Source organism: Pelecanus crispus, chromosome 1 (genome assembly GCF_030463565.1).
Source record: "Pelecanus crispus isolate bPelCri1 chromosome 1, bPelCri1.pri, whole genome shotgun sequence".
In the NCBI taxonomy this organism is placed as follows: domain Eukaryota; kingdom Metazoa; phylum Chordata; class Aves; order Pelecaniformes; family Pelecanidae; genus Pelecanus; species Pelecanus crispus.
The window spans coordinates 208196503-208207793 of record NC_134643.1 but is presented as its reverse complement, the minus strand read 5'-3'; the positions used below and the strand labels follow the sequence as shown (position 1 = coordinate 208207793).

Here is an 11291-nt window from a genome sequence, read left to right as displayed (position 1 = left end):
CCGGCGGCCGGCCGCTCCCTCGCTGCCTCCGCCGGCGCAGGTAAAGGGGCTCCGGGGCGGGCGGCGGCACCGCGGGGCAGGTCCCCGGCCGGCTTCGGCAGCCTGTCCCCAGCGGGGTGCAGCGGGGGGGTGTCCTAGCACCCTCCCCGCCTTCCCGCGGCAACTAGTTGGGGTGAGCGGCCGGGCGGGTGTTTGCCCGGCGATGCCGAGTAATTTGGGAAGTCGGGGGTGGCGGCGCAACGCCCCGTCCCCGTCCCGCCACCCCTCTGCCGCCCCCCCGGCAGCGAGAGGGGGGGGGCGCGCCCCGGCGCGCTGCCGTGGCGGGGCGCAGGGAGGAGGCTGCCGCAGCCGCCGGCGCGGTGTTTTTGGGGAGGGGGAGCTGCGCAGGGTGGGTTGCCTCGGAGCGCTGATGTGTCCGGCTCCCTTTGCAGGCTGCTCTGTCACTTTAGAGCCAGCGTGAGGCTGAGCCGGCAGCATCCCGGGCATTTCCAGCGAGCGCCCGCCAGCAGCCCCGGCACCGATTGAAATTTAGGCGTCTTCAGAGAGGGGAGGAAGATTCCTCATCTTCCGAAGCCTCCTCAATGAGTGCCAAGCTCTCCAAGGCGTTGAGGCTGTCCCTGCCACCTTGTCTTCTGAACAGGACGTCTGCCACCTTAAACACCAGCAGCACCTGCATCACGCAAGTGGGGTCAACTCTTCCAGTCCTTCTCATCCACCCTGGTTTTAATTGTGCTGGTCACCCTCATCTTCTGCCTGATCCTCCTCTCCCCTCACCCACCTTTCCACATCCACAAGAGGAAGATGAAGAAGCGGAAAATGCAAAAGGCTCAGGAGAGTATGAACGGGACCACTGCACCCGCAGCAGCAATAGCGGCAGCCAGCACCCTGGGGACGGGGGTGCAGGGAGAGGCACCCCAAGGAAGAGACAGCCGCCTGGGAAGACCTCCCCAGGACTCGGAGATCCAGCGCCCCTCTCCCTCGGCAGCCCCGAGCTCTCAGCGAGCACGGGCTTGTTTGGACACAGCTGGTGCGGGTGTCTTGCAGACGGTGATTTTGTCATGATGTTTTGGGGGGAGACCTCGCCAAGGCGCTGGTTGGTGTTTGTAAATACCTGAGTGATTATTCTAGTCCCCGAAGAAGAAGAAAACATTGCTAATTCAGATGAACGAACGAGCCCACGATCCAAGCGCATGACAGATCACATTGCATTTCTCATTGACTGTGCGAGGAAAGGATGCGTCTTTCTGCTGGAGAAGGAGCTGCACACAGCTACCAAATACCAAGTCGTCCACCTGGAGGAGAGGGTCAGGGGTGGGGGATCCCTTTTTCCCTGGACATCATTACCCTGAGGACCGGGACGATCCCACTTTCTTGGGATTCCCGCTGCAACCCTGTGTCAACCATTGCATGGTGTGGGTTGGGGCGTGGGGTGAGTGGTGTGGGGGAGAGGCAGGTTTTGGCGGGTGCCTTGGGACCCCCTGTCCCCTCAAAGCAGGGTGGCAGCCCACCCTGGTCTCTCCCTTTTGTGCTAGAACCTATGCCCCCTGTCCCACCCCTCTCGCTCCTTTCCAGGGCTGGATATTGTTTTGTGTAGAAATGGCCATCCCTATTTGGGCTTAACTGCAAGCACCCTCTGGCCCCACAGCCCCGTGCCCCCCAGCTGCAGAGTGCTGAGCATCCCACTGTCCGGGGGGATGGAGCGAGCTGGCTGCACAGAGCGATGCCCGCGCTTTGCTCTCCCCTCAGCTCCCCCCATCTTCCACTGCCCCCCCCCCCATCTTCAAATGCCCCCCCCCCATCCCCATCCCCATCCCCATGCCATGAAACCTTAAACCCACACCCCGCACCGTTTTGTGTGGCAGGGCGAGGTGATGTGCAGTAACTTGCCTGTCCTCTCCCAGGGGAGGGTGTCCTTGTACCTCCTGTTGGTCCTGAAACAAATCCAGTTCTGCACCAGGCACCCCGCACTGAACGCCTGCTTTTACAGCTTCGCCTCCCAGCAAAGAATCCTGCAGCACTACAGAGCTGGCTTCTAATTTTTTAGGCTGATATATATTTTTAACCCTCCTAATCTAGTAGGCAGTTAGGGACAGACAACACTTAATTTTCTCCCCTTTCCCCTTTTGGGGAACAAACCACTCAATTGTGCAAATTGTCCAATCCTAAACCCTGGAAAAATATTTATTTCAGAAGTGGCTGGTGTAGTTTCTCCCTAGCAAGCACCAGGAGTTTTTTTGTCTGTGGATGGCAGGTGTGAGTGGCTGCTAGTACTGTGTGCATTGGAGGAAGCAGCATTGGGTACAGAAAATGCAGCTTTGCTTAGTGATGAAATCAATGACCATTACTTGAAGGTGCCTTAACAGAGTGCCGTATCCAAACTTTGAAACATCTTGTGTGGTATCATAGCAGAGGCAGCCCTCTACTGTGCATATTAACATAAAAAAAATACAGCAAAGAAAAAGTAATCCTGAAGGATTTCTTTTTTTTCTTCCTATCCCGGCATTCAAAGTGATCTGAGGAGATAGTAATAGTCCACAGTTTTTAATATTTTGTATCCACTTATTCCTTCTCTGCTGTACTCTGCCTCCCAGGGTGTCTGTTAGGCCAGAAAAATCCCAGGCATATGCACCGGGAGGTCTGGGGCCGTTAACCAATTTAAAACGGGGAAAGAGGGTGGTAGAAGTGCTCCCAAATCCTCTAACAGCCCCAAAATGCAGAGGTTTCAGGGCAGTGTTTCTGTTACCCCGGTTTTACCCCTTCCCAGTCTTGCCTGGTCTGACGGGAAGTTGCTGTTGAGTTTGGATCCGTGCCTCCAGCGTTTTAGGCAAGTACTGTATCATCCAGCTCAAGGAGCTGCTCCACCGGCAGAGGTTAGTGTGGCAAGCGTACCTGCGACCGAAAGGTGTTTTTGCACATCGCAGTTTGGTGGGAGCGGTGGCTGACTCTTGCCGCCAGCTGGTATGATCAGATGCTAATGGCTACTTCATTGTTGCTGGGCAAGGAAATCGGCTTTGTTTTGTTTCCCCTAATAAAGGATGCATGAACTTTTGTGTTTAACCTCCTTATGCAACTGCAGCACAGTATTGCACCACAGGGAATAGATTTAGGACAATGAAGTGTTCAGTAAACAGTAATGGAGCTTCCTGATGGTCGATCTCCACTAAACAGAGTGAGATTACTTTCCCCTTTATTTTGTGCCTTTAAAAAAAAAAAAAAACAAAAAAACAGTGTATAATTTTGAGTTTTATAAAAGCAATAAGATGTTTCAAATCATTCCAGTGCATTTCTGGTTGATGATTCCACTTCTTTAGTGTCTGAAGTCAGATACTCTTCCTTCTGCCTTATGCACTCAAGGCATGCAATAATTCCCCAGAAGTGTACTGCTTGTCACATCTCATTGCAGTTATAAAATTGCCCTATTTTTGAAGAAAAAAGAAGGATGGAGAGATAGATATATATATATCTTTATATATATTATGGATATATAGGTATATATATTATTTATATTATCTCATGACACTAAAAATAGTTGCAAAAATGTAACTAGAATTAAAATATGTTATCATGTAAAACTCTATCCTCTGTTAATTAGCTTTGATTTAATATTTTAATATCTCTGTATTTATGTAAATCTGTGTAAATTATGTGGTCTATAAGTAAAATTTCATACTGACTTTAATTTTCTCAGAACTGTGAGCTTCTTGTGGTGTCATTTAAGGTTTTGCATTTCTAAAGTTAAATTATATGAGATACGAGAAGTTATAAATTCTTATTATCACACAGAAATACTGCAATAAGGTTCATGCGTACTCCCAATACACAATCCTATCTTGAAGTACTGCAAGCTTATGAGGTTTAATTGAATGGTCTCAGGAGATCTAGCGTAGGTTTTCATTTTCATGAAACAATAAGCAATCTAGGGAATAGATGTGGATTTTTAAAGCAGAGTTTATGCTTGGAGGTTCTGTCAAATCAATTGCTTCAAAACCCTACAGCTACAGCTAAACTTCTGCACTTAGCATTCAGTATTAATAAGGCTGAAGCTTCTTTCCCCTCCCCCCTCCTACTTAAACTAGAAAAGTGTAGGAAATTGTTCATATTTCTAAAGCATACATTTTCAGCTAACTGTGAAACTGCCCAAAGGGTTTTGAATATACATATTTTATGCAAGTGTAATATCTATGTATCTGTATCCATATATTTAAATATTTTTGTGTAACCTTTTCTACGATATTTGATAGAGATGCCGGGTAAATGCTTGTACCATTCTTGTACGTAAGGAAGGATTTATACCCTCTTGATGTGGACATTCTTTTTCCTGTGAATTTGCACTGGTTTTGGCAAGTTACGATGGACACTGGGCAGCTGAGTGCTGACTGCTGGAAGAACAGACAGTCTTTCCTCTGTTGAGGGACACATCCTGCAGCTGGATTTTCCTGGTTCTGAATAAGAAATTGGGGCCGGTTGCCCACTAGCATCCTGCATGTGTAAGAATAAGAAGTGCTGTGGACAGTTCCTGTCTGGTCCAGCCGTCGTCCCGTGGAAGAAGCACGACAGCAGTGACTTGTTTTGTAGATCCTAGTGAGAACTGAGAGCCCACCAGGCAATGTGGTGGCAGCGCTGGGTCTGGATCGGAGCATCGGCGATGCCTCGTCCTGCGCTCCCATCCTTGGAGCCTACTGGTGCCCCAGGGCTTCGTCCAGCTCCCTCTGGCATCAACAGGAGTGGCTTCCACTGATTGCCAAGGGACTTGGATCCCATCTGTATTCCACACGGAGGGTGACAGCTCTCCACATCACCACCACTGGTCCTGCTCTGCACCCGTCCCGGCAGCCTCCATGGGGATGGAAACCACAAGGGCTGGGGTGCTTCAGCCTGGTGGCACCGGGGAACTCGCAATGCGGCTGTCAGCTCCGCTTCTACGGACTGAGGCATTTAAGTTTCTACATGGATCCTATGTGGATCATGGACAGGGAATGTCATTTCATTAAAATGTGTCATTCCAGCATTCTTTTCTGTGGGGGTCTGTCTGCAGCAAATGTAGTCTCAGATGAAATTTGCAGGCTCTCCATCCAGACATATTTTAGCTTTTGATACATCTCTCAGACATATATCTGTATATATAGATATACGTCTTGAAAGAAATGCTGGCCAAAAAGCAAAGAACAGAGACTCCACATTAGAGGCAAAACTGTCCTATGACTAAAAACTGGTTTTTTTTTTTTTTTTTGCTTTTATTTTTAATTCATTTTGAAGGCTACTATCTTTAATGTAAATAGCAAATTACTATGTGATTAACGTTTTCCATAGCGTTTCTGAGTAGTTGCTATCTTGTTTCTGGAAAGCTATGTCCAGTGTTTTGAAGCAACTGTGCTTTTCTCCTTCTATTGTTATGAATATGAGTGCAACTTTTATGTAGGAAGGAAAAAGAACATGATTTGACTCTTTAGACAGGACTGAACTATTTTAAATCCAGTTATAGGACTTGGTTGCTTCTTTTTCTTTCTAGTGGTTATTCTCTCTGCACGTTTGTATTTTTTCTATGGGTACTTGAAACCCTGCATTTTAATAAGTATGCAAGATATGAAGGGAAACAGGAAAAACGAAGTAGGAAACATTCTTTTTCCTCTTTTGTGTAAACACCAAAATTTATAATGACTTAGATACCATTTGATTACATTTCTCATCTACATAGAAGTTGGCATGACTCATACACAAACCTTTAATAATGCTTTCATTTATGTTAAAAATTAGAACTACTTTTATCCAGGACTAGCTTTCTCATCTCTTTCTGGTATCTAACTCTTTTTTTTTCCCTGAAGCCAAGTTTTCCATCTGATCACTAAATAAATTTCTAGTAGAACAGAGCCTCCTTCTGTTTTTAGTCTTTTACATGTAGGTCTCTGGTCTGAATCCAGCCAAACTCAATAGTGTAGGAAGTGTGTTATGAACTTGCAAAAACTGGATGGTGTATCAGCCTTGAGGAGAGAGATGACTGTCTGACAAGCAAACAGGTGAAATGACTGGCAATGGTAATAGCTTTCCATTAGAGTAGTGGAAGTGAAGCCTCCCCACCCACTGATGGATGTGGGGGAAGGGTGACCCATTCCAGCCACAGCAGAGACAAATATCATCTCCTTCCTGATACTGTTGCTCTAAAACATCATTTTCTATATGACACTAGATCTTATTTCTTTAAATTATATGTAATATATTTCTTATTCAAATCAAAGAAGTTTTCATTGCTTCATTGGTACTATATGTTCTCTGTGAAACTAGAAGAATTCATTTTCCAACCCTTTTAACCCAATACCTCCACAAGCATCAATTTTGTATGAGTTAGGAAATAAATAAATATTTGGATCAGAACACTGTCAGTAAAAATTGCCTTTATTTATATAATCTAGTGTTCCAGTTGGCTTATCTTTGTTGTTTTCTTCCTTGAAATGGAGTGATATAATCTGTTCATTATTTTACTTTTCTAAAGACGACAAAGAATTTGAAGCAAGCACTGCAAAATACACATACACAAATAGGAAAAGATTTCACATTGTACAGCAGAGCAAAATCCTGTAGGTTTTCTTGGTTTTACAGTAATTCTTTGTCCTGTTTTTCAGACACTCCCTCGCCCTCCAATCAGGCAGACTTTTAACCTAAACTCTTCTGAAAGAACTCACATATAACAGGTAGATTGCCTTTCTTTTGTGGTTTTAGCCTTACAAAAGGCACTAAGACACAGTCATTGGCAAAGTGCAGGTTAAAACTTTCCAAACATCTAGTAATCTAAAAATAATGAAGTATCCTAGGGGATTATGAGTACTGTAAATACGGGGTAAGTATAGAAGGTTAGAAGAAGAAAACATTATAATACAATAAAAGCAACATGTGCTGGAGGATGAAATCATGATTGTAAACAAGCGCCTTTATATTTTATTCCTGGCTCTGTCACTCACACGTTGTGAGGCCCTCAGCTTCCAAGCTATTTATGTAGTAACCAATATATAACTTATCTGTTAAATAAAAACATGGAACCTCCAAATATACAGCCCTGAAATGAATAAATTAAGCCTCATATACATTAACAAAATAGTGATACCGTAATACAAATTAAGAGATTCTTTATACTAATCACCTGGCTTGGATTATTCAAATGCTTACTTTTGGCAGCGAGGTCCAAGTGGTACACTGCACAGCTGGGAGATGGATGGCTGGGCAAGATGCTTGAACAGTCACACCGAGAGGCTCAATTTAATTTTTACATTGAAGTGGAATACGTACTATGAAGGAGAGCCAAGACGACTAATGTTTATTTTACCATTTCATCACTGATAACACTTCTGAGCAGAAAACAGCCTTGTGCGGTTCTGAGCAGAGTGCTGACTAAGGTAATAAGAATATAGGAAAAGGAAATTCTTGGGAGTTATCCCATCACTAATGAAGTTCATGGCAAAACGTCCCTGAATTCAGTAGGGCCTGGACCACACCCAAGATGATACCACATCGCACTCCCTGCTGGCTGTCCATGCCTTGCCAGTGTCATCAGACTCTTGATTGCTGCAGTTAGTATTTCTAGGGCACATGGATTTCTCTTGTTTTTTGACTCACAGTCCAGGCTTGTTTCTTCCTTCCAATGGGTAATCTCAGCCTATCTCTGACATTAGAAAATTTCTCTCTCTAAGGGATCAGTTGGTTTGACTTCTGCAAAGATACTGTAGGACTTTGCCCTCATCTTGATCCAGCATTGTTACGAATTTACCCATAGCCCAACCATACTGACATAGTGTCAAAATCTCTGTGACAAGGCAGAAGCTTTTGAGAAAGTGCTGGACTTCAAACAGTCTGAGAAATCCCAGCACACTTCCTGACATGGTCCATTGGCTCTGGAACAGCATCACATTTCCTGATTAAGCTGCCAGCCCTAGACTACAGGCTGAAACTACTGAGAAATCATCATTCTTTCATATCAAGAACACCACTGTAAGGAAAAGTATCAGTTACTACAGAGGGGAGACTAAATAAATGAGAGGATGTGGTGATAATATGAGTATTAATATGCAAATATATATGTAAAACCTGTGAGACAGACAAGGTCAGCTGAATGTCTAGTAACGGTTGACCACCTGGTCCACATTTTGTTCTTTTAAAACAGATTATCAAAATCCATTCTTTTACTTGTGGTCTTCAATGCTATTAGACATATGCTTTTACTTTACTGCTCAGCTAGAAAATCAGTCAGTGAGCCTCTGCTTTTCTATGAACTCCAGATGAACTATTAAAGTCTATTTGTTTTCATTATAGAAATACAATTTCTATTAAACCATCCTTTTGACAGACCTCAGCAAGAGCGTGGGGGAGCCTTCACTTCCAGCACATGTGTTAGAGCTTGTTCAATCTGGCAATGGTGATGTGTAAAGGAGTACAATTGTCCAGATGATCATATGGGGTCACTGCAAAAATCTGGAAACAATGACTGCATTTGAACAGAAAACAAGAAACATGTAAACCGTGAGAAAGCCGTGACTTTTTACCTACCTACAGTGAAGCAAGTTCAAAACATCTCTGCTCACCACTTGAGGTATTCCAGATTTATAAACCTCTAGAACTGAGCCAACTGTATGGGCCATTACCTGTCTGACAGAGGTTCCCTCAAGTCAGTTCGTCCTGGGGTAAAGGGATGATGAAGAACCTAGCAGAGGAGTAGAGAAGGTAGCTGAAATGTGACAGATGGGTTTTAGTATTACTGTTTATATAGTGCTGTAGCCATACTGCAGGGATAAGCGCAGATTCCTTAGGCCGGTATGCTTGCAAGTGAGAAAACATGACAGTACCACACAACTCCTTTGTTATCAGATCTAGCTGTAATGTCTTCAATAAATGAAAAGTTCAGATATTACAGCTTCCAGAGAAACTCTTGAGATTGCTATGGCTCCAATTAGGCCTTCTCTGTTTCTTTTCAGAAGATTTCTTCTAATGTTCTGGAAAGCAGAATCTCAAATTACATCAAAATAAAGCAAGCAATGTGACCCCTGTGAGAAAGCTGTGTTTCTGAAAGACATCAGGTTGACAAATCTCTATTTGTTCATAGCCTGGGCACTTCACCAGAGTCATGCTTCTTCTCCGGTGATGTGCACGTTGTTGCAAGGAGGGGCCAGGACAAGGAATTCAGATTCCCTGAGCACGCAGTCCTCATTCAGCTCCTTCAGACTGACAGAGGTAATGCAATGGTAATAGCCGTCAATGAGAAAATGGAGAGAAAACACTCACCTCCCGTCATGTAAGACATGGAAAAAAACAACTTTTGGAAATACGAAGATCTTTGCTGGGTTAGCACTGGTGATTTGGTAAGGAAAATTTCCAGGATTTACTTCATAGCACCTTGGCCTGAGTCACATCTCAGCTTGAGGAGGTTTCCATTTGCCTTCCTATCTCCTGTCCATTGCCAACACTTTTACAGCCCACTTAACCTGAACTCAGTATTAGGTCTTCACTAACTTATTTTACTCTGAAGCAGGTTATGGTACACTTGCACAGATGGATAGTGAATGAGTTAGTGAGTCACAAGGGAGCAATAACCACTGGGAGGGCAATGAAGTAGCATCCAACAGCAAGGGGAAGGATGCAGGGGCACTAAACCCTTCATCACAGTTTTGGGAGGAAGGGCTCATGAGTCCCATTTAATCTATGTGGTACTTAATATCCATGTCATGGATGTCTGGGATTAAAATATAGACAGCCTGCTGTGGCTGTGGAGCTTCACCTGGCTCTTGGTACTGTCACACCCCACTGCCACAACGCCCACAGCCTGCTTCCCACCCCGTGGTATCCAGCTGCGTTAGCCTGCTTTTCACCCTCTACCCTTTGAATGAGTTCCTTCATGTTTCCTCAGATATCCCCCCTCTCCCCTGTGTGTCCAGCCCCATACAATGTCTGCAGCTCGCACTCCTGACTTGGTTTGCTTGAATGTGGTATGAATTGATCAGTGTGGACAAGGTCCCAGTTATCCCTGCCTTCCTCCTTGTGCAGCCACCAGCATGGGCTTCACCCCCAACCCAGCCACCCACAGATGTTGTAAGGAGTCAACACCATTCTGCTCTTCTGTCAAACGTAGTTGGAATTAGCCAATGGATGCAAAAATTTTTTGGGGAGGACAACTGACAGGCAGATGGGCAGCGAATGTGCCTGCATAATAATGCAGGCATTACTGAAATAAATTATTTTTCACATCTCTTGAATTGTAAGTAAATTTCAAGACCTTTCTAGTGCCTGACTCATAGTTTTGAAATGTTTGGATTTGGCAATGCTGCTCAACAATATCTTTGAAGCCCATCTGTGCTGTTTATATGCTCTTTCTTCAACCCCCAGGCACTGTCTGTTTCCTTTGGTTTTCCAGACTGTAATCTTTTGAAGCAAGAAATTAGGGGTTTGTTTGATAATTGTGATGGTTGTGTGAAGCTTGTTCAGAAGGTGAATCATAGATTTCTAAGACTAAAAGGGGATCTGGAGGCATATAGCTACAAAATGATCTACGTTCTGTCACAAACAGGATTTTAATCCAGTAATTCATGTCTCCTGCCTGGCAGGTCCAGTGGCACAGAAGCATTCATTTTTTAGAAAGAGAATCGTAGCTGATTTCCAGCTTGCAAGTGCTGGTAAGTCCAGTTCATACTTTCATAAGTTGTTTCAGTGATTACAAAAGTAGCCTAAAAATAAAGGGTTTGTCCCTTCAAGGCAGTATTTTTTAATATACAGAATGAAGTTAGCATATGCAATAGTTATGAGGACACTGTTAAAAACAGACATCTAGCAAGGAAGGTAAGCCATCTGTGAAAATTCAGTTCCTATTACATGTAATAACCCACACAATGCCTCAGTTATAAATTCACAGCACTGGGAGTGTAAACAAAACTGTGTCCTGGGGGAAAAATATGGGAAAGTGTTACATATGCAACTGTGTACCTACTCGGATGGTGTCAGCTGAAATAAATGAGATGTTTGTGGTTGCTGTGGAATTTAGCCTCACAAAATAAATTTTTATAGATTTACCCTTCCCTCCCTTCATTGTTTCCCCCTTATTCCAATGTCTCTTTAGCAAAAAAAATCGTGCTGAACCTCCAAATGTCTCTGTGCCTCACTAACAGCAAAGCAGGCTGAGTTTTTTTTGACCTGATACTGCATTGAATGGATCAAGGACTGGACCAAAACCTACTGAAGTTAATGGGAAGCTTACCTCCATTCCAATGTGGTTTTGCTTATATTACAAATATTCCTGATCCATATCTGATGGTTTTTAG

At 44.2% G+C, this 11291-nt stretch overlaps 1 protein-coding gene across 1 annotated transcript; it reads left to right on the top strand.

Moving 5' to 3' along the window:
• The first annotated feature begins 581 nt into the window (after nucleotides 1–581).
• Nucleotides 582–1062, top strand: C1H11orf87 (chromosome 1 C11orf87 homolog). The gene is given in 4 exon segments (XM_009482457.2): nucleotides 582–686; nucleotides 688–829; nucleotides 832–896; nucleotides 898–1062. Coding segments are annotated over 4 exon segments (477 nt in total).
• Nucleotides 1063–11291: the final 10229 nt, after the last annotated feature.